The following is a 23,695-nucleotide window of genomic DNA, read 5'->3' as shown; positions in this document are numbered from 1 at the left end:
GCTCCTGGTGCTCCTCAGGCAGTGCCCAAGCTGGAAGAGGGAGTGGAATTTCAGGGGTGCAGGTTGTGCGTGGTCCCAGCTGCTGTGGGGTGGAGAACATCCAAAAGCTGGGCTTGCCCTTGGTATCTGCAGTGGGGCACTCAGCCACAAGTGCCCAGAGGGGCTCTGGTCTTCCAGCTGCATCCTCCTTGCACTGCTTGGTGTAAGGGATTAATTCACCGTTGATGCTGTGAGGTTGTGATGGGGGATTAATTTCACACTGAAATCATTAAGTGCTCTCTGTCATGTGTATTTTTGACCAGCAGTGAGAAACCTCTGTGACGTGGGTGCCAAGGATGTGTTGGCAGACGTGGAGTAGTGTGTAAGAGGGTACGATGGGATGAGCAGGGACACCCTTGCCAGCTCCAAACGTCCATGGATTTTCCACGGCAGGCTTCACTGCTCATTTGGGGATGAAATGCGAGGTCTGGCACGTGAATCTGCAGGGGTGCTTGACCCCTTTTGGAGGTGTCATTGATGATATAAAGCAAGCGTTCAACTCCAGTCATCATTTCCATAGGTTAAGGACCTCCTTTTCGAATCCTTTGTGATGGGGTCAGTAAATGTACTAAAGAAATTAGTAAACTGAGTAAATTATTAAGTCAGTAAATGTAATAGGGATTTAGGGTCTGCCCTCCCTCCGTTGAGTTTGAGTAATGATGATTATATATGAGTCTAAACTGCCAAGTTTGGACTTGTATCCAGACTGCTACTTCAAGCCTCATGTCCTGGCTTTTAGCTTCTGGTCTGCGTCCAATACATTAGGATTAATATATGTATATTGGTGAGGCTAAATAGACCTTAAATATGGTAGATATTAGTGAGATATTGGTGTGTTCTGTTAACAGCTCTGTTTCATATATATACCTAGAGATCTCAATTTTTAGATAAAATTTAATAAACCAGAGGAGGTAACTCTGGTAAACCAGAGGTAACCAGATTTTTTATGTGCAGCAAATGGCTTTTGTGGCCCGTGTCAGAGAGGGCTGGAAGTTTTTGGTGGGGGCTACTGGGCAGTACTGCTGAGGCCCCATCTCTGCCTTCCTATCCAAAGAACTGACTTAGGAGGGGACTGAAGGGAAGTAAGAAGAATGTATTAACTAAGTTGAAACTGAAATGGCACAAAATAAATGAATAGATTTGGTGTGATAGCTGTTTTCTCTGTAGTTCAACTGTTTGGTAAGCCAGCTGACTGTTGCTTCGCTGAAGGCAAGTCTCTCTGGGGGATATATTTGTCCTCAGTCCCTCCAGGGTTTATGTCTTTTTTATTTCTCAAATGGTGAAAGTAATCCCTCTTGCAAACTGAATTTTGCCTGTGGCGAGTCTTCTAAGGCATTGACTTTGAGCATTGTCCAAGGCTAATTAAATCAAAGAGTATTGATCAAATAGTTGGCTTCATGCTTTGGTTTTGTGTTCTCCTCCATTGAACAAGGAGCTGCCTCCCTTCCTCCACGTCCCCTGGTGTATTTAGGAGAAATAGAAAAGGAAAGAAGAACTTGTGACTCTCTTACCCTGCAAAAAATGTGAAAATGCGGGGTGGACTGAGGGGGGAAAAAGTTTGGAGAGGAAGGGTAACCTCTGAACTGGAAGATACATTGGGATTTTCAAGGGCCAGGAAGGTCTGGAGAGCTGACATCTTCCCCTGATGTTTGCCAGCACGTTTCTTGAGGGTCCTTGCCAAAAGCTTCCCCAAAGTGAGGGGCTTTAGTCACGGTCGCTACAAGGAGGGCTTTGTGAGGACAGTGCTGCCCCTTGTCCCCTCTTGCTTTCTGGTGACACAGGCATCTTAGGCCAGCTCTGTTTTCGGGAACTTGTAGTGTTTTGCATGAAAAACGCAGTAACTGCGTTAGTGGGGTGGTTCTGCTTGGTCAAATGAGATGTGAGTTTGCAAACAACACAAGACAACAAATCTGGTACTGGCTCACTCCTGCTAAGGTGATAAAAGGCTCTGTGTTTTACTGCATGGAGTGTACATGTTCTATGCATGTAAAGGATAGGTGCAAAATCCAGTAGGATACAACAGATTTAATCAATCTTTTGGTGTTTGGTAACCAGTTTGTTGCATTTTTAACTGTCCTATAACTTTTATTAATATCTGTATCATTGTCCTGCCTTAGATGCCAAGACTTACATCCTCTAGTCTCTTAGATTTAGCAGCTATTCTGTTAAGCGTCTCCAGACTCCAGACTTTGACCTGGCACCCGAACTCATAGGTAACCAAAAACAGTCCCCCCAGCACTTCTCAGAATTTTGTCCATTAATATTACACAGTGTTTGCTTTTAATATATGTTACACATGTGTGGGCGCTGTAGTATCTCAGTCATGTTTATGACTTCATCCTGGTCTAATGCATAAAACATATGGTACTTGTATGGCATCCATATGGGGAGGGTTTATGCATTGTTTCTGTGTGTGTTTCTATATTTGATCAGTGTGAGAGCAGATATCCCAGCCAAAAAAAATTTGTTCATTGAAGAGTAAGTGCTACCATATTTCAGAGTAAAGGCTGTCGTGGGCTCATTTTCAGGTTTTGCATATCACAGATGAAGCTGTTAATAGTGCCTTTGGCATCAAGGTAGCACCAAGTGGAAAGGAGAGAATCAACAGGTGCCTGTCCTATGGTTTTGGTATTTTCTGGGTTGTTTTTTTGTTTTTGATACTTTAGTCCTAATGCATAACAGGGAGGGGTGTGCGTGTTCATCATGGTCATGGAAATGCAGCACGACAGCAATTAAGATGGATGTGGGTCTTTTGGTTTTGGGGTGCATGTGGCTGCTGAAGTGTCTGTTACTGTTGTGTTCGGCGGCATAACGATTGAGATTTTCTGCTGTGTGCAACTTCCATGAGCACAGCAAATGGAGGGCGGTGAGCGTCGAGCTTCTCCTCTGAGTAAATGCCAGCAAACAGGGTCCGCAAATTGGCTTTGTCATTGAACACAAGGGCCGTTAGGTGTGTGTGTGGAGGATATTTCTGTCATCAAAATAGTTGCTAATCTGTCGAATTGCTTTAATTTTTTTGGGGGGAAAACAAGTGCTGCCTTTGTAGTGGAAGGTTGGTATTCACAGAATCACGGAATTGTCAGAGTTGGAAGGGACCTCTAGAGATCATCTGGTCCGACTCCCCTGCTAAAGCAGGATTGCCCAGAGCACATCACTCAGGATGGCATCCAGGCCTGTCTTGAAGATCTCCAGAGAAGGGGACTCCACAACCTCCCTGGGCAGCCTGTTCCAGGGCTCTGTCACCCTCACCATGAAGATGTTCTTCCTCATATTTGAATGGAACTTCCCATGTTCCAGCTTGTGCCTGTTGCCCCTCATCCTGTCACTGGGAACCACTGAAAACAGTCTGGCTCCATCCTCCTTCAGCCCACCCTTTGGGTACTTACAACTGTTAATAAGGTCTCCCCTTCTTCTCCATGCTGAAGAGAGAGTCCATGCTGGACTCTTTCCTGTCTCTCTTGAACTGGGGAGCAGTATTCCAGTTGTGGCCTCACCAGTGCAGAGTAGAGGGGGAGAATGACCTCCCTCGACCTACTGGCCACACTCTTCCCTGTGCAGCCTGGGATCCCATTGGCCCTCTTGGCGACAAAGGCACATTGCTGGCCCATGCAAAGTTTACTGTCCACCTGGACTCCCAGATCCTTTTCCTCCGTAGTGCTTTCCAGCAGCTCCATCCCTAACCTATATTGGTATCTGGCAGTCTTAATTTCGTGAGAACTAAGTGGAAGGTGGAAGTCCCTGGGCTCATGATGGCTGTGCTGGGTGTTGGGGCTGAGGTCTCCTGTCCTGGCTGGTGACAAGGACAGTCTCATGCCTCCTGGTGAATGGTGATGCATGTCCAAAAAAAGGCCCCGTATTCTTCTTGGCAAAGGTTCCCCCAGGGCTGCGAAGGAGCAGCTGTGGCGCCGAGCCATCACTGCGCTCCGGGAGGGAAATCCTGGTCTTTCGGGGCAGGTGGCAAAGTGCCGGTTGATTTCTGGGGAGGGTGAGGGGTTGTCAAGGTTTTGGAGATTTGGGTGGATTAGGACAGCCTTAGGGCTGCTGTAGGGTTGTAATGGCTGTTTTGGGAAGGCTGAAAATACCACTACGTTAAAGTGCCTGTGGCAGAGTTGCTTGGCATACACATGTACAGCTAATATTTCTCTGGCATTGCATGGAGGCTCTCTAGTGCCCTTCTGTGTTGCTAAAGGAGCAGAAATGTCCTGCCACAGAGATGTGATCCAGCCCCCCTGGTCGTCCAACAAAGAAATTCTTGTCGCTAAACAAAAGGCTTTCATAAGGAATATATAGATGCCCAGAGTCTCAATTTATGCTTCTCTCCGTGGGATGAGTCACTGCGCTGGTTTTTAATAGAGCCCCTCTGGATTTATGTGGCTGCTGCTCAGATTAAACTCTGATCCAGCCTGTGAAATTAGATTCAGTAGCTGTTGTGCTCCGCTGCTGCCCTGCTACTTGCAGGCAGGCAGTCGCTGGTTGAAGTCTGCTCCTGGCTTTTTCTGTGCAGGTAGCAGTTACAAAATTGGCTGTGGAGCATCCTTCTTTTTCGGTTTACACTGCCTGCCTGCGCCTGTTGCTGCTTGTTATTTTTAAGCAGACATCCAATACCTGCTGCCTTGTTGGCTGTGTTTCATTTAATTGAATTCAGTCTCCTATGTGGGAACACGCTGATAAGTCCAATCAATGTCTCCTATGTGGGAACACGCTGATAAGTCCTTTTCACCTTCAGTGAAAGTTTAGCAAGGAGAAGAGAAGGAAATTAGCGATATGACATGTTACAACCTAATAATGAAGCGGTTGTGATGATTTGCAATGGGAATTTTTAGTTCCCTCCCATGTTGGGACTTGCATCTTTTTTTTTTTTCCCTGCAGTTGCTGCCAGGTTCTGCTGTGAAATTCAAGAAACATGATTCGTAACACCTTTGGAGCAAGAGATGGGGATTCCCTTGGGGAGGGAAGTGAGCTGGAAGAGCTGGGGTGCCGTGGGTGGGGCGGGCGAAGGAGGAGGAGGAGGAGGAAGAGGAGGAAGAGAGGGAGCTGGTTTGGGGGGAGCGGGAGCGGCGCTGAGCCCTCGGATGCATACCTGCTGGTCTCCGCTGTAAGTAAACCTGCATTAAAGCAGATGAATGGGAGTCAAAAGGGGAAAGGAAATTTCTTTCCCTGTGATGCTGTTCCCTTTGATTTTTCTTTAAGTAGCAAAGGCTTATCTGCCAAATAAACCCGCTCCGTAAGAAGCGGGGATGGGCAGAAACTCTTGGAATTAAAATTTGTGAGGCTTGCAGTCTGCTTCTCTGGGCTTTGCATATCTTGTGGGGGTTTGTAAACTTTGTTTTGCTTGACAGCCTATCTGCACCTACGAGGGAGGGTTTGCCTCTGGCTAGTGTGTTCTTTACACTAAATGAAGCAGCCCCCTCCCGCCCCATCCTGTAAAAGCTCATCTGGAACAGCTCATCTGTAATAGAGGAACCATTTTATTTTTGCCTTCTCTTTATTTTTACTGCACCTTTTGTTTTTGTTTTCGGTGCCTTGTGTGTCTGTCTTCCATCCCCTCACGCTGTCTCTCACTGTTGAATATTCAAACTCTTGATCTGCACATGGGCTAAAAATTATTATTGCTTTGAACTTACAAATGAAGTAAGTGAATTCCCACATCCACCACAGGAAAGGAAAATATTCAGTTTGAAATATAATTCGGAGCCTATAGGAAAACGCATCTGACGAAGTTTGTGCTAATTCTATAGCATCAGCTCTGTTATCGTCAGGAGTATTGCATGCAAGCTCTGTATTTTAATAGTAACGCAGTATGGCTAATTAGTTTGAAGGCTCTTTGAAGAAGCCGATGTATTGACTAAATAAGCTCTTATTTTTCAAAGCAACTCGAGGCACTCTTAATTTACGGAGCAGATAGTTGTAAAGCTGCCTTCGGTTTGGCGTGCAAGGAGCCCGTGTGAGTGTGCTTGCCGTCAGGGCTCCTCCAACGCTGTCTGCTAGGATTGGTGTCAGTGTGCTCCAGGGAGGTTTCTGGGTCTTTGGCGCAGTAGCACGGCATAAATTTGTGCCACTGGGCTGGATGTGTCCGGGAGGAGGGTGTCGTGTAATGAATGCTCCCGTGCCACCGAAATCAGGGGCAGCGTTGCCAATCTCCTTCGCTGTTTGCAGGCAGGTTCAATCCAATAATGAAGAGCAGCTTTGAGTTCCTAACCAGATGACATAGCTAATCCTGAAGCGTGTATAAAGCGGCCATAGTTATTAGGAGATTTGTGGCTTTGGAAGTTCGGATTCCCTTAGTGCAGTTTGTTAATGGCAAGGATTTGCGCTAAGTGAATAATAGATGAAAGTCATCAAAAGGCTTACAGGGGATTTCTTGTGACGCTGTGCTGGTCTGTCTCATACCAGTGCTGGAGATCTCTGGGTGGATCCTAAGAATAAGAATTAAAAAAAAAAAAGGGTGTGGGGGAGAGAGAAAGGAAAAAAGGAGGACAGTGGTTCCGTATTTTGTGTCTTTCTGGGAAATGGAGTCAGTGTTGTGATGTGTTGGGAGCTACAGCCACAGTGCAGAGCAATGTGTGCTTAATTCCCCTGGCTCTGGGTTTCTCCTGTGGGGGCAGAGCCCCAGCAGCGAGCAGATGCTTCACAGGAGCATCTGGAGGCAGGAGGGGAAGGGGTGGCCATGGCCATCTCCTCGTCTGCACCGTGTGAGCAGGGTGATCCTAAGAATAAGAATTAAAAAAAAAAAAGGGTGTGGGGGAGAGAGAAAGGAAAAAAGGAGGACAGTGGTTCCGTATTTTGTGTCTTTCTGGGAAATGGAGTCAGTGTTGTGATGTGTTGGGAGCTACAGCCACAGTGCAGAGCAATGTGTGCTTAATTCCCCTGGCTCTGGGTTTCTCCTGTGGGGGCAGAGCCCCAGCAGCGAGCAGATGCTTCACAGGAGCATCTGGAGGCAGGAGGGGAAGGGGTGGCCATGGCCATCTCCTCGTCTGCACCGTGTGAGCAGGGTTGGTGCAGCACCTCCTTGTCACCTGGCATGGCTCTTCTCTGGGGCAGAGGCTCTGCTGTGCTCCTGGGGTGGTTTTTACCTGCAAAGGATGGAGGCTGCCAGCCACCAGGACCATGGCACCAAGTGTTTCTGCAAGGTGGGAGCTGCTGGGCAGCAATCACGGGGGGCTCTACAGTTCTGTGTGATGGGGTGGGATCCTCTCCCCATCATGGCCCTCCTGCAGGACTGTCCCGCCTTCGGCAAGAGGGTGTCCCAGCATTTGTGCTGAGGACTCCTGTCAATGGGGCTGCGAGTGACAATGCAGAGAGTTATTCCACCCTGGTGAGACCCCACCTGGAGTACGACATCCAGCTTGGGGGTCCCCAACATAATAAGGGCATGGACCTGTGGGAATGAGCCCAGAGGAGTACCACAAAGATGATCAGAAGGATGGAACACCTCTCCTAGGAGGACAAGCTGGAGAAGAGAGCCCAGGTACTTCCAGTACCTAAAGGGAACTATAGGGAAGATGGGGAGGGATTTGTTATCAGGGAGTGTAGTGATAGCATGAGAAGTAATGGTTTTAAACTGGAAGAGGATAGATTTAGATTAGATTTTAGGAAGAAATTCTTTCCTCTGAGGGTGGTGAGGCACTGGAGCAGGTTGCCCAAAGAAGTTGTGCATTCCCCATCCATGGAGGTGTTAGAGGGGAAGGGGTGGCCATGGCCATCTCCTCTTCTGCACCATATGAGTAGGGCTGGTGCAGCACCTCCTTGTCACCTGGCATGGCTCTTCTCTGGGGCAGAGGCTCTGCTGTGCTCCTGGGGTGGTTTTTACCTGCAAAGGATGGAGGCTGCCAGCCACCAGGACCATGGCACCAAGTGTTTCTGCAATCTGGGAGCTGCTGGGCAGCAATCATGAGGGGCTCTATAGTTGTGTGTGATGGGGTGGGATCCTCTCCCCATCATGGCCCTCCTGCAGGACTGTCCCGCCTTCGGCAAGAGGGTGTCCCAGCATTTGTGCTGAGGACTCCTGTCAATGGGGCTGCGAGTGACAATGCAGAGAGTTATTCCACCCTGGTGAGACCCCACCTGGAGTACGACATCCAGCTTGGGGGTCCCCAACATAATAAGGGCATGGACCTGTGGGAATGAGCCCAGAGGAGTACCACAAAGATGATCAGAAGGATGGAACACCTCTCCTAGGAGGACAAGCTGGAGAAGAGAGCCCAGGTACTTCCAGTACCTAAAGGGAACTATAGGGAAGATGGGGAGGGATTTGTTATCAGGGAGTGTAGTGATAGCATGAGAAGTAATGGTTTTAAACTGGAAGAGGATAGATTTAGATTAGATTTTAGGAAGAAATTCTTTCCTCTGAGGGTGGTGAGGCACTGGAGCAGGTTGCCCAAAGAAGTTGTGCATTCCCCATCCATGGAGGTGTTAAATGCCAGGTTGGATGGGGCTTTGAGCAACCTGGTTTAGTGGGAGGTGTTCCTGCCCATGACAGGGGATTTGAAACTAGATGCTCTTTAAGGTCCCTTTCCAACCTGAACCATTCTATGATTCTATGACCTTACCTCCTTCTGTGTCCTGACCAGTCAGTGGGCTGGGCTACCCACAGTCACCTTTTGGGTGGCAGCATCAGTCCCTGCTCGGAGGCTGGGTCAGGGCTGCAGGAAGCTCCTTCCTCAGCCCATGGGGAGAAGAATCAATTTAAGACCCCTCACTGATTTCCTGGTATGTTGGTGGTGTGAGGGGTCCCAGGGATGTCCGTAGGCAGAAACATTGTGGGGTGATATCCCAGCACAGGATGGTAGGTGGGAGCTTGCAGTATCCATTTGTTTTTTAATTAAGAAAAACTCATTAGTACATATTTTTTCCCCCTACTGTCACGTCCCATGTTGTGTTGCAAATGTGTTAGAATCTGACAACACCTAATGGAGTTGCAACTTGGGACAAATCCTGATGCATTTTGGCTGCAGCAGCAGCTTCTGATTTGCTGCTGGGAAAAGCTGGTTACGTGAAGAGATGCAGGAGGCAGAGTCCCATCCACTGTTGCCCTGACTGATAAATAACACCGCTGGGGGCAGTTTCTGGGGTGGCAGCCCCCACCGTAGCCAGCCGGAGGGATGCCCATATATTTGTAGCTGGTGGAGCGGTTAAAGCAGGCAGCAAAATCTGTGTTAAATCCAGAAACTTCACTGTGTGCGAAGAGCTGGTTGGGGAGCTGAAGTCATCTGCAAGCGCTAATCCACTGGCCCTCTGAGGAGGGCACGTCTGGCTTGTTCGTGTTGCAAGACCGAGTGAAAGTTAGGAAATGTTTATGGTTGCTGCCATGCGTGTTCGTTAATTCTTCTCCCTTTTGGCCTCATCCAGGCTCGCTGTGGTGAAAACAGAAAGTGAGGATGTAATTAGAAGCTGCCTTATAATGTGAGCATCCAAGGGAAAGAGGCAAACGCGCTACAGATACACAGGGCGCCTGTGTATCTGGCATGGCCTGGCTCCTGCCTTTGCAGACGGGTTGGTGGCAGAGTCCTGCCTAAATTTAACTTGGGTTTGGGGGCAGTGGTCTCAGTGGGGGTGTTCCCCTGGGGCTGGTTGTCACCCGGCTGGGGGTGATTCCCTCCACCTGGGTCGGTGCCAGCCTCAGCAAGCTGGTAGCTGCTGGTGTTTTGCTGGTGGATCTGCCTCTGCCTGGGAATCCTGGGCACCCGTGAGCAAAGGGCTCGGATTCAAAGCCAGGGCACTTGCCTGGGCAAAAATAACCCCAGCCCCGTCGCCGGGGAGCTCGGATGGGAAATGTTTGTGCTCCTGGGGAGCTGTAAAGCTGAATGAGTATCGGCATGGTTTGCTTGTTTTAGAGAGGGCGAGTCCTTTATTCTGGCCGAGTGTCAGGAATATCAAAGATGTATTTAGGCAGTGGGAGAGGAAGGGTTTGGTGTGACTGACGGAAACTGTTGAGCAAGAGAGACGGTGCTTTGTGCGGGGTTATTATGGTTAGAACCTGTCGCAGCATGCAGAGGAAGCACGGTTCAGCAAGCCCATAGTCAGTGCCGAAAGCACTTCATCCCCGGGATTTACTGTATGCACAGCCTGTCTCAGGGCCAAGAACAAAGTAGCGATGTTAAATAGCTAAATAAACCTCCTGTCCCCCCAGGCCATGGTCCTCAAAGGACAAAGATGCCCTTTGCGGGAGCGGCTGCCGGTAAAGTGAAGCCCTGGTGGCCTCCCTGGGAGGGGTGGGCTGGCATGGTCCACTCTGGTGTGGTCCACGAGGATGGCGCTGGGTGAGGGCATCGTGGGGGGCACATTGAGCCCCTCACCGTGATGGACATGCTTGTGGAAAATCCACTCCTTTCCCCTTCTTCCTCGGGCCTCCTGCAGCCCGAAATCCTTCCTGAAGTGGCAAAAAGCAATGTTCTTGGGGGGTGCATTTGTGTGTATGAGTTTAGACTCTTTTTTTTTTTTTTTTTTCCCCATTATTAAGGTTTTTCTACAGTGTTGTCCGATCACACTTTCAGACTTTTCCCCTGCTCAGGCAGGGGGTTAGAGTTTCTTTTTTTGCTGCTATTAGGAAGCTGAATTTCTCATCTGACATACGTGTTCCTGGTTTTGTGAGATTCCTGCCCAAATCGTAAGATCCAAGGATGCTGCATGACAGGCGTTGCTCCCCCTTGGTAAGGAGGGAGCAGCTGATGAAGTAGCTACCCCTCCCAGTATTAGGAAGAATCCTGGAAAATACTCAAAACCCAGCGGTCTTTTGAAGGTGAATAGCCCCTTGCTGTTAAAATTGGCCCCCTCAAATAAATGTGAGAGCTGTGAATTTGTTCCTTCCCTATCTGCCCCCCAGCAGTTGTGGGGTTATTTGAAGCCTGGCCTCTCTCTGTTAATAGGGCTCCTCTCAGGAGCTCAAGTAAGCTTGCAAAAGCATTGGAAATAAGTCTCTTCTAACCCAGCATACCGCTTCCTGTTGTAAAATAGACTTGATTAAATTTTCTGGCTCTCCCTTTCATTGCTCGCAGACATCCAAACCCTTGACTTCTCAGTGGAAAGAGGTACTTGGGGAACTACAACTAATGTTGAAACCTAAAGAATGTGGTTTGCCAAAACAATGTTGCAGAGTTTTTGGTGGTTTGTTTTATTTTGGTTTTTTTCATTTAATATATCGTTGCTAAACTTTTCTGCTGGAATAAAAGCTCTTTCAGTGAGATGTGTTTTTTAGCCTCTCTTTTGGGCATTTGTGATAATTTCTGCACAGGGGAAAATAGAAATTTTTATCCCATGGGGGTGACCCCCAGCCTTGTCGGCCTGACAGACCTGCAGCACGTTGGTGTGGCTCCAAGTCAGAGCCAACGTGCCCTTTGGCTAGCATGGCCTGGCACTGGGGCCACCATCCAGCCCCCGTGGGCTCACAAACCTCCCGATGGGCAGCTTTGCACCAGGGAGTTGTCGTGGTCACCCGTGGGCTTTTTCTGTGGCACCCTTCCTGGGTGCTGCATCTGTGCAAAAATGCTGGATTATGATAACAAATATCTCCCACGCTGAGCTTCTCATTCAATTTTGAGTACAAACCATTTCTCTCAGGTTAAATCTGCTCCCGGCTGTCATTGCTGCCTGGTGCGATTGGAAACCGGGGGCAGAATTAGATTTGCAGGGAGAAAGAAGGAAGGATGTGAGGTAGATGTTTGTAAATAAGTGGTTTTAGAGGAGTGATCCTAAAATAGCTTGGACTAAAGGTGAAGAGAGAAATAGGGTGGTGAGGTGTGAAACACTGTGACAAGCTTTGGGTGCTCAGGGTGAACTGGGCGAAGCGTTGCCCACTTTGTATGTGGGTCACACATGGATGGGTTTTGACCCCTCCACGTGGGGCATGTGTGCTTTTTTTCCCCTTGGGTGATTTACAAATCATGTTCTGCAAATGTGAACTTGTTTGGGCTTCCTGGTATGGAGTGAGTCTCACACCTCAGGAGGAGCAGCGCAGAGAAGGAAAAGTCACTGTTGAGCAAGGGTGACTGAAGATTTTCAAACAGAGAGCACTCAATGCAAATCAACCTGCAATATAGTAATTTTTTTTTTTTTTTGACACTTTCTCTCAGTTTGGAAGTCAAAAGTTCTGGCGCCTCTTTGTTCACATCTCTGAGACTTGTTGTCTAACTCGGAAGTATTGCTTTAAAAAAAGCCATACATCTGAACTGATGATAACAAGCTGCCTCTCTGCAATTAACAGCAGCAGTGAAAACATTTTGAGCGCTGCCCTGTAACTTACAGCAACGACTGCAAAAAATAAATGGGGAATTTATTTGTATTCCAGTGCGTGTGCTGGGCATGCTCCACAAGCAAGTCTTGTCTGCTTGGGTCCTTGCCCTTCTTGTGAAGCAGAAAATGGTGCGTGGACCTAATTGGTGACAGCCCCGGTCTTTGCAGACTTCCTTTGGGTGAATACACTGGTTATACTCTCGTTAGGGGCGTGAAGTAATTACCCCATGTCTGTACTAGGCAGTAGTCTAGCCCAAAGGGAAGGGGGTCTGTAGGATGAAACTGCTCAGAGCTCACCTCCACATTATGGTTATTTTGGAGGTTACTTTGGATTAGCTTTGGTGAGGTCCCACGGACCGAATGCTGATGGGCATTCATCTGGAGCACACTCAAATCAAGACACTTTGGAAAATATTTTTGGTAAAAGTGGAGCAAGGGGAAAGTTTCTCTGCTGTTGGCAGCGCTAGTGTTTGGGTATGGATGTGGATTTAGGGGGGTGACTGCACTCATTCACCCATGTTGCAGCTGCATTACCAAGAGGAATGAAGCAACCGAGTATGTCTACCTTGCCCTGTCCTCCCAGGGAGAGCACGACCACCTCTGGGCTCCAAGAGGAAGACGAATTGACGCCTTCTTTGGCAAAAGTGTAGAGAAGGCATAAAACTCGACCTTGGTCCAAGCTCTCGAGAAGAGAGCACTCGCATAGAGAGCGATTGGGAATGAAGAGCAATTGCATAGGACACCAAACAAAAAGCCTGTGCTTGTGTCACCTGGAGCTTCAAGAGCCTGAGTGTCTCCAGAAGGGCAGGAAATCGTCGTGGTGGGAGAAACTGCATCTGAACAGCAGTAACGCAGCCTGTGTCACGGGGTAATTGCAGGTGCTAACGCTCAGTTGTAACTCGGTGTCATTTTTGGCCAGTTGCAGTGAAGCTGGAAAGCTGGTATTTAACTTTTTTTTTTTTTTTTTAAGTGATAACTAGCCATTTTAAATTGCTCGGTTTTCTCATGACTGGAAGTGGTATTTGTGAGCAGGGCCATGTATGCGGTGAGCTGTCTGTATGGAGCAGAGCTAGGAACTAACACATGGGAACACTCAGTGCCGTGATGGTTGGGCTGGATTGGACCACTTCTGTCCGTACGCCCTGCAGCAAAGCAAGGAACAAAGAGAATTTGTCTCCTTCGTACCCATTAGTCTCTATCTAGGACCCAAACCCCAAAAGCACCGTGTACCTAATGTCTCTTGGAACTTTCAGATGCAGTTGGGGGACTTGCATGTTTAGTAAGACCAGGTCCTTTGTAAAGTCCAAAATCTCTGCTTTCTAAATGCAACGTCACTCCTCTGTTCTGCTAGCACAGCCAGTAAATCCGCAAATCCCAAAGGACTTTATGTTGTCCCTTGGGAGCAGATGGCCGCAGCTGCATGATCTGTTAGGCTTAGGATGTCTGTCAGAGCTTGGGAGGTTCCCTCGGTGTGGAGAAGCAGTGCACCTCCTCAAGTCATCCTCTTCAGATGTCTGTTCTGGCCGGGGGGGAGGCTTGATGTGGCTCCTTGTGTCCTTCATCCATGTGCTAGGTGTTTTGGAGATCCCTGCTCTGCTTGTCACTCTGCAAGCCCTTGGACTGACTCCTGAGGCATCTCCACCACGTGCTGGGCAGAAATGTGTTTTTTTGTGCAGTGCCAGCGTCACTGCAGTGATCTAGCCTGTCTCCTTCCCACGCCAGCCATGGGGCTGCGATTCAGCCGGGCTTCGTTGTCTGCGGCGAGGATGCCTGCCCTTTCAATCGTAGAATTTAGGTATGAATGCCCTTCAGCCGACGCCAGACAGTGCTTCCCTCTGCACCTTCCCTGCAACTCCCTTCCCCGGGGCTGCCACGCACACCCCGCTCAGCCCTACCAAGCAGAGGCCTGGTCCCCTGCCACCACCAGCCTCCTCTTCTCCTGTCCCTGCCTCCACGCTGCTGGCAGGAGGGCAGAGCGTTGGGCTGGGTTTAAACTCATCATCTTGAGGTCCGGGTTTTGGAAAGTTTGCTTTGGCTGGGTGAATTGAAAGCTGGATCGGTTCCCTCATTGGGTTCCTTCGTGCCGTTGGTCAAATGACTGTTCATGCTGTTGGACAAATGACTGTGCTAGCACCTGAGCAGGATACGTGGTGGGAGGAAAGCTGTGGTGGTGTTTGGTGTTGCCTGATCCCACATGTAAGGTGTTTGTGAAACTGTAGTACTTAAAGCCGGTGGCTTCACCACCTCAGACCTTGCAGCAACTCCGTGGGATAAGACATGTTGTTGGCCCTGTTTTCTTTGTGGAAAGACCTGCCTGAGGCGCTGCGAGGGATCTGCAGCACAGCAAGGGAAAAGGGATTCAGTTCTCCCTAATTCAAAGCCGCATCATTGCACCAATACCAGGTAGAGTGAGGTGTCTCACCAGGCTTTAGTCATGGTCCTGTGTCGCAAGGCTGAGCTGAATCCCATCTCCCAGGAAAAGCCACAAGCAGACAGTAAGTCAACGAAAACATAGCAGCGATCCTTCCTCTGCTCCCTTTTCACCTTTCCTGAGAGTTCAGGATTTCATGGTGGGCAGAGAGGTCTTACCTGGGGGCTCCTGCCAGCCCTGCCAGAGGGGCTTTTGCCCAGGGGCTCTGGCAGACTTCAGCGATGTTCCTGTTGGTCTGAAATTCTTGCTGGTTTGGTTTCTCTGATGAACAGCGAAGACCAGACCTTTCCACATCTGTTTGCTGCTACCATTGCTTCTCTGAGATGTTGGTGGTGTGTTGTGTGGTACAGACTGACAGCAGCCAGCCTGCAAGCAGCTCGAGCATGGCCGCACTGAACACCAGCACTGTGATGCTCAAAGATAAAGGGGGTTCTAATCCAGCGGAGGATTAGGTCTCATCAGCAAATGTACTTTGAATTTCAACTTCCAAATTCGTTTTACCTTCAAGATTTCAGTAGGTCTAGTTGCATTCCTTGCGATAAATTTAACAGTGAAAAATATGCCATGGGCAAAAAGAAAAATAAATGCATTCAGAGTTTTGTTCTCCAGAAAGCCACCACTTCGGCTGTCCTGAGGAAGACCTGGTGTGAGGTAGAGAGCCACAGCCCCTGTGAGACTCGGGGAGATGCCGCTTAACCTTGGCCACAAGCTGGGGGTTTGCTCATCCTCGAGAGGGAAGGTGGGAGCCCTCTTGCCTACCCCAGGCCGTTGAAATGCGCTCCCTGGGTGTGATTAGTCTCTCGGCCCCATGACTGAGTCGTCCTCTGCCCTTTCTGCCTTCCCTCCTCCTGTTTGTTAGGGCAGGCAGAGAACATCGCGTCCCTTGCCCGTGCCATCGCCTGCAGAGCCCGGGGCAGGAAAGGGCTTGTCGGTGACGAGGCGCTGGATTGAGCACCTTCCTGGTGTGCTGTAGCTCTGTGCCCACAAGAGTATGTTGAAGCAGCAGCTGGGTTTATCAACACCCTTGCTTTCTGCTGGGACAAATTGTGGTTGGAGAGCTTGGTGGCCATGGGGTGTCCCTGCAGCCCCAAGGAGGGGAAGCCTCCTGAAAGCTCGGATGCAGCAAGGTTCGCCCCAGACTTTGTAGCTCAGCGTTTTCCTTTGCCTGCACACATTAAGACTTGACTACCGCCCAAAGACACGGCAATCTGTGAAAAGTACCCCTAGTGCTTGCCAAAATCTGTCCTCAGTGGGCTGGGTGTTCTCACATGGTGAGGGTTTCATGAGGAGCCGTGTGCCCTTCCATCAGTCACTATCTGTTAGTCATTAATTTGCCCTGCCTTACCTGAAAAGCAAGTTAGCTCGTTTGCTGGTGTCATGGAGAGATGGTTTGTTAAGTTTAGCTTTTAAGTCCCCCTTGGGGCTGGAGGTTTGAGTTCTGCAAGGATCTGCACTGCCCTTCATCTTTCCAGCCAAAAGAAGATTGAGTTTCAAGACGTTTTACCATGCCAGAGTCTTTCAGAGAAGAGCATAAAAATTAGTGGTTTGTCTGTCCTGCTAAGGACATTACAGGTCCCGGGGAGGGGGGCTAGGCGGGGGCTCTGGAAGTGGTTGTCTCGGCTGAGGTTTCTCCTCCGTGCCCTGGTGAGCTGCACGATGGGCTGGCTGGCGAGATGTCAGTGATGCTCTGCCTGTATCATTTCCAAAGCACTTTCTGATCTATCAGGATGAAAGGTTCTGGAGAAATGCTAAATAGTAGCATTAGTGTAAAATAAACATACTTCTTCAATATTTCTGATCCTAAAGTGGATCCAGATGCTTTCTTATGGCTGCTGGGTCTGCTTTGGTTTTTTTTCTGTAGCTCAGTGTGGCCGTCTGCATTTGTTCAAGTGAGATGGGATGTGACAGAGAGCTTGTCACAGCATGCTCTTGTCAAGTCTGTAAACCTTTGTATTTATACGTGCACACACACAAATGTATATACATAAATGAAAAAATGACTGGCTTACTCTAAGACACTGTTTGCGAGTCTGACACTTCATATGTGTGCCAAGGAACTTGGAACAAACTCAGGGAGTTTATCGTTTTCTATGATCACAGCAATCAGTTCAGCTGTGTAGGAGAGAGATGGGATTTGACTGCGTAACTCAAAAGTAGTCTCCGAAAGAAGTGGACGTGTCCATCCCTTCATAGTTCTGATACAAAAAGAGTATTAAATGCCCCTTGATACCAGCCACCAGTTGTGGTTTTTTCCAGCCTGTGGTTGAGCTGTGCAAGGGGTAACTCTCCCGCTCTTGTTTCGAGTGTAAAATAGTTTCCCCCCTGGTTTTAGGGATTATTAACATTTTCACGGTTTCTCCCCTCCAGAGAAGAACAAGTCTGCCCCACAGCTTAAGGGTGGTGTTTCCTGTGGGCTGGGGTTTTACCAGAGCTGGTGCCAGGGTGAGGTCAAAGCGTGAGGAGCAGCCGGGTGGTCGGTCCTTCTAAGCACACCAGTGGGAAAGGTTTCCATGCCGATGTTTCGGTGGTGTTTTAGACCCTGCCTGGGGAGATGTCATGGCAGCCTCTGTGGGGACTCCAGGCTGTGCCAAGGAGACCTAACACTACTTTGCAAAGACAGAAAGTGTGGATGGGTATTCTGCTGGTAAAATGTTTTGTTTTGGTAGCTAATACTAATAGATGCATGATGAGCTGGTAAAATCTCTCACATTCTTAAAATCTGTGATAATAGGATTTGTTGCGTGTTGTCATTCACTGGCATTAGGACTAGCTTCCCAGGGTTTCTTAGCTTGTCTACCAGGTCCAGGGCTTTCGCCGAATCCTAGTCCAACCCCTGCCAACCAGAACCGGGAATAGGAAGCTTTTTAGTCTCAGTTTTCAACAAATTTGGATCAGTCAAAGCTGCATTAGGAATATTTTTTCTCCATGCAAGCTGAAGACTGTGTTCAAACTACGTGACAACTCGGGGGTTGCAGGTGATGCCCCACGTTGGTGCCAGGAGCCGTGTAGGCACGTCTGCTCTGGTCCTGCCCTGCCCGAGACACCGTTGGTGTATTGGTTGCTAAAACCACTGAGAGTGCTCTACTGGGGACCACATCTGAAAAAAGGCTTGTCTGTGTTGCGCACGCTAAACCCCCTGAGAAGTGGCATTTTGGGACTCGTCTAGCTTTTACACAGTTTTCTGCAGTCTAGAGGGTGTATAATTATATTTTATTGAATCCACCTCATTATTCCCTTCTGGCACGGGGTGCTCCTGGATTGATAGAAAGTAATTAAAAATCTGAAGGTTCTCACTCATTTAATACAACCTTTCCTGTCTTTTGTCCAGTGTTGGGAACTTCCTGTGCTTCCACAGAGTTTTTTTGGTTTCTTACTTACATAGGGGAAGAAATGGCAGAGGAAAAGGAAGCCAGCTAAGTAGGCAACATGTACTTGGCAGAGCTTTAAAGTGGCTCAGGCTCGTTGGCTAACAGCAAATGACCACAAATTCTTGGCATATTAGTTTCTTATCTCGTCCTATGAGTTCGGTGTTACATCAGTGCTGTTTTTCCAACACACGGGGTGCCTGGCCTTTGCTTCGAAACAAACTCTGAGATAACGATGCCCCTTACTGCGTCACTGGTACCAGCTGGTTTCACCCCGTCCGGAAATACCTGACATCATCTGGTGTATGTGATCACTCGCTGCCATGCAAAGGTAACTGCTCACTGACCCAGAGAAGGCATTTCTGGTTGGTTTTCTTGTTTTGTTTTTTTTTTTTTAAGTTTCCAAGGGAAAAAAAACCAACAAATTGTGTGCTTTGAACTGCCGAGAAGTACTCAAGAAGACATAAACCCCTGAGTTACTGCAGGCTGCACGCCTGGAAGATGCAGGCCACCTCGACATATGGAGTAAATCAGCACGGCTCCGCTGACTCGGGCACAGCTGCGGCTGTTACTGCTGGCTGTAACCCTGCTCCAGACCCTACGGGTGGTTGTCGATGGACAGCAGAAAATAAAAAAAAAGCATCCCCTTCTTTATTCCCTTTTCGTCGCTTTACACTTCATGAACGGAATAAATGTGCTACAAGTGGAGGTGAAATCGTGAATTATTTTTGCCTCCATAAAATTACTTTATTTGGACGTATGCTAAGTTCCCTCTCATTCCACTTGGTTCCTGAATCAAGTAGTTGATTAATGCACGCACTTTGTTACTGGCACTCAGAAATACATCAGTGATTAGTTCAGAGATAGAGATCGGTGGTTTAAAAAAAAAAAACCAACACATATACGTGCACCTGCACAAAAAACAAGTCAGGCAGAACTGACTGCCTGAAAACAGGGTGGGCAGCACCCCTGCAAGCCACAGGACTGTGGGAAGAGGAGCTGCTTTTCTGTTTTCCATGTGCCAGGAGAAGCAGTGCTATCAGGCTTATGTATGATGGATCAGAGTGCAGTGGTATTGCTGCAAGCAAAAGTCATGAATTTTAATCAACTTTACTGGCTGCCTTGAAATTTGAGTTGAAACATAAATGTGAAAAACAGGCAGCCCATATTGTTTCTGGAACAAAACTGCCCCTTTTCTGTTGATTAAAAGAATTTTTCTTCTAACGTGATAATCAAAAATACTTCCATCTTCGTTCTGGAATTTTTTTTAGGATAGCCCATCAGGTCCTGCCAGCCCCATATGCCTCCCTGAGCCAAGTGTCACGTCGTGGCCACCCAAATGGTGGCTGACCTTGGCTGCAGAGGCTTTCCAACCAGCGGGGCTCAGTGGCTGTCTGCTTTCAGCTGTGTCAAAAAAGATGGGTTTAGGGCTTTATTTAAATATTCTCACTGTTTAAAAAAAAATAAAAAAATAATAAAAAATGCTTGGCTGGTGAAAATTGCTGAGTGAACTGTCCAGGGAGTTGGAATCCAGTTTATATTCATTGGGGAAATTTGGCACAGCCAACATACTGGTCCTTCCCCTCTGTTGCTCCAGGGCTGCTTTTAAGGTTCTGTAGTTGCCATATTCATTTGGGTATCGGTCTTTCTAATTAAGTATAAGTGATTTGAATGCCCACATTGTCTGGCGGGGATTGCATCTAAGCTTTGGGAAGAAGTGGACTGAAACTACCAGCTCGTGTCCCTGGACAGAAACACACACCCATCGTCTTATTTCCAGCCACCGCCAGGCTGGTCTGGGGTACTTTGAGTAATTGTACAGAGGAGTGAGGAAAACACTCTCAGAAGTCTCCTTCAGGGGTTATCATAGCTGCTTTTCCTGTTTTGCCATTAAGTCAACTCTGTGCAGGAATAACTTTGAAGGGTTGTATTTAAGGCCAAACAACTTTTAAGAAAGGGAAGGGGAAAATAAGCCTGCAAGCACCGGAGAGGGGTAAAAAAAAAAAAAAGGGTGGAAGACTCCTGAGTTGCTCCTCCTCTCTCAACCACGAGTGCTGTTGTCATTTTCTCTTAGCATCTTCCATGGTTCACCCTCACACCTAGTTTCTCATCTCCTCTGATAGCTGTAGGTTCAGCAACTGCTTTGTATTAGCGAATAGTTCATTGCGGCTGCAGCAGAGGCTTATTTGATGCTCTGGGAAATTCTTGCCACTTTCACTAGTAAGAAAGGCAATATATTTTGGGGGCCTAAATTAGTGTGAAAGGGCACATACAAACCTGCTATGTACAAATTCCAGCTTGTTTGTACTCTCAGTTGGTTACACCCTTGGCTCGGAACCCAAATATTTCAAGAATTTGGGTTGAGGTATATGCTTTCCCAAAAGAGGCATGAAGTTAGATTCCCCTTTTGCACCAGTGGGTGCAGTTTCTGTAAGGTCACTGAGTATTTGCTTGAAGCAGAAATGTCAACTCCTTCAAGGCACGTCCGGAGACTTTGAGGAGGGGAGGCGATGCTTTGCTCTGCTCCGAGAACCTGGTGGCTGCTCCTTGCATGGCTGAGATGACTTGGGTCTTGCTTTGGTTGCAATACCCTTGCTATAAAGGAAACCCACCTTATTTTCATGTCCCTTGCGGGAGCTGGGATGCCATATAGTGCCACGCTTTGCTGTACTGAGGCCATTGGCACAACTGCCTTTATCCCAGTAGCTGATTTTTAATTTTTTTTTTCCCCTGGGGCTTTCAAAGCATGTACGTACGCAGAAGCGGAAGATTAGTTTCACTAAGGAGGATCATTTCAGATGCAAATGCTCTGTGGGCTGCTGCACAAATGAAGCCTGCCTGCTTTTTAATTTTTTTTCAAAATTCTATTTATTTATTTTAATGCCCTGCTGGAAACACCCTTTGCTTTGCTTGCTCCACCATTCCATGTTGCTGTGCTGCGGGTCCGGAGGTCGGGGTGGTAGGAACCAGTCTGGGTGGCGTTTACCAGTTGTCGTGTTACGCCACGGTGGGATCAGCCTGGATGGCTGGTGGGGCTGTTAATGACGTCTGATGGTATTCCTGATGTGATTTCCCTCTCAACACTGAAGGAAGGGAGCCTTTGCTGATGCCTTGAGGTGTCCTGGCGCATCCAGGCGCCAGGTCCTTGGCGGCCTGAGCAGGTGGATGAAGGTCATGGGATGCAGTGCTGGGGTGATGGGGTGGGATGCGGGGCGAGCAGCTGGTAATCCCTGTGCACCCCTTTTCCTTGCAGTTACCTGGCCGAGCAGTGCTGGAATGGCGGCTTCGTCTACCTGATCATGTTGCGCCGCATCAAGCGCAAAGCCCCTCTTCCTCCCTCCAACGGCAACAACAGCAACAGCTGCGACCCCAAAGCCAAGCCCAGCCCCGAAGCCGGCGACAGAGCCGCTCAGAATGGGAAGAGGACTAGGAAGTTTGGGGTCATCACCAGAACGCCGGGGAGTAAGGAGAGCAAAGAGAAGCCGGGCTCGGAGCACGGGAACGGGCACTGCACCCCGATGGAGGTGGAGGTTGCTCAGCCGGAGACCTCCGAAGCAGAAAGCAACGGGGAAGAGCAGCTTCGGGGACCCGGGGGACAGTACCGGTGCCGGCTGTCGGACGGCGGGGTGCCAGACATTGGTGACCAGTCTGCCCAGGTATGTCTGCTTTGGGGTTTTTCTAGAGAAGCAAGCAGCAGGTGTGCAAGCGAGTTAAAGGAGTTTCTCAAGCTATTTCCTTGGTTTTCATGCACCATCCTTGGTGTCCGTGGGATGGACAACACAAGCTGTTGGGGTGCTGGGACACAGGATGGGGTGCAGGATGGTTAGGGAGTTAAATAACAATTGTGAGAAACCTCTGTCATGCTCCATCTGTGATGAAGGGGAAGGTCCTTGTATCTCTCACCTGTCAGGGTTGGCCTCAGGACTTATTCTATTGAGACAACTGATGACCTTATGACACCAGGGCAGGAGGTGTCAGTGGAAGACCATAATTTTCTCAATGGTGCCCATTGACAGGACAAGAGGAAATGGGCACAAACTTGAGTATAAGAAGTTCCACCTAAACATGAGGAGGAACTTCTTTACTGTGAGAGTGGTAGAGCACTGGAACAGGCTGCCCAGAGAGGTGGTGGAGTCCCCTTCTCTGGAGACATTCAAAAACCGCCTGGACAAGATCCTGTGCAACCTGCTCTAGGTAGACCCACTCCGGTGGGGGGGTTGGACTTGATGATCTCCAGAGGTCCCTTCCAACCCCATATGATTCTATGATTTTGCCCTGTGAGGCTTCATATTGAGCTCTCTCTGAGCTTGATGCACCAGACCGCGGTGCATTTCTTTGTGTTACCAAACTTGTTTGGCCAGTGTTTGGGGACCACATGGAAGTTATTGTGAATTTTGCTCCGAGTTGATGAGATGGACGATTTGTTAATGTTTGGGATGACAGTGAGATAGGGGCTTTCATTGCTTCTCTCTTCATCCTAATGGAGATCTTGGGGTTTGTTGCCTGGCTAGAATTGCAGCATTGCTGGATGGAGAAAAATAATGCGAGCCTTGGTCAGGTTTCAGTGTGCATCCATCACCAGATGAGCTGTCTGCCAATCTTTCCATGGACACTGATAGTATAAACAGATGAACACTGCTGTGTTAGGCTTGGGGCTTGCTGCAGCAGCTGGTTTCAATTTTGAGACTTCAAAGCTGGTGACAGAGTGGTATGAGTGGACATCTCATCACTAAATTCTGTTGGGGAAAGCATGGGTTTAAATGTGGCCTCTGAATTCGTGATCCCCAATGCTACGGGAGGGTGGTGGTGATGGTGGTCTTTAATTTAAACTAATTTAACTTCAAATACACTGGAGGGGATAAAACCAATTTAAAAAAATGCTGGTCTTAAAGGAGCATAATTGAGAAAACCTGCTCTTCCCATCAGTGAGACGTGTTGGATTTCATGGTGTAGCCGGGAGGATGTTTGTGTACAAGCCTTGTAATTGCAGTTGTTCTGAAAGAAAACATTAAAAGTTCATAAATAAATAAATAAATCCTTCAGTATTTTGAAAGCTCTGGTCCATATAAAACCTTCTTGAATCTGTTCTGAAGATGTTTAATTAAACAGATTGTAAATGAAGATGATCAGAGTTTGTTGTGAGGAAGTGGAAAGCCAAAGTGTGTACATATACATATACATATACATATACATATACATATACATATATAGATATATATATAAAAATAAACTCTTGATCCAGAGCCATCCCGTGCTAGTGTTACCTTGAAGTCTTGAGTCATTTTAGTCCAAGAAGTAAATTGTTAAATTCAGAACATGTATGTATCAATGTGAGCAATAAATACATTTTTAATGCAAAGCATATACAAGGTGGCTTTGTAGTACATAGAAGCACAGTTGAGTCCCTAGAAATTTAAGAGCTATAATCTGTTCAGTTGTGGTGTATCTGTCAAAAAGCCTGTTGGGAGGCACAGTCATTTAGTAAAATTGCTTCTCTCTCTCTCTTAATTTTTTTCCCCCGTTAATATTTTGCTTAGAGATATGACCTCTGTATGTGTCAGTATTAATTACATTTTCCTGACATCTGAATGAGGAGAAATGTGAATAGCTGGAGCCTGAATAGCATGCCTTG

At 48.1% G+C, this 23,695-nt stretch overlaps 1 protein-coding gene across 3 annotated transcripts in view; it reads left to right on the top strand.

Moving 5' to 3' along the window:
* The window catches only part of PDZD2 (PDZ domain containing 2), a 150,324-nt gene that overhangs the window by 57,210 nt on the left and 69,419 nt on the right, over window positions 1-23,695 (top strand). For all 3 annotated transcript variants that reach the window (XM_014953964.1, XM_014953963.1, XM_014953962.1), the window contains exon 2: window positions 21,317-21,719. In XM_014953964.1, coding sequence (XP_014809450.1) covers window positions 21,317-21,719 — 403 coding nt within the window. The remainder of the gene's footprint in view (window positions 1-21,316; window positions 21,720-23,695) is intronic.

Source organism: Calidris pugnax, unplaced genomic scaffold (assembly GCF_001431845.1).
Source record: "Calidris pugnax isolate Ruff unplaced genomic scaffold, ASM143184v1 scaffold178, whole genome shotgun sequence".
Lineage (NCBI taxonomy): Eukaryota > Metazoa > Chordata > Aves > Charadriiformes > Scolopacidae > Calidris > Calidris pugnax.
This window is presented reverse-complemented; position numbering and strand designations above follow the sequence as displayed.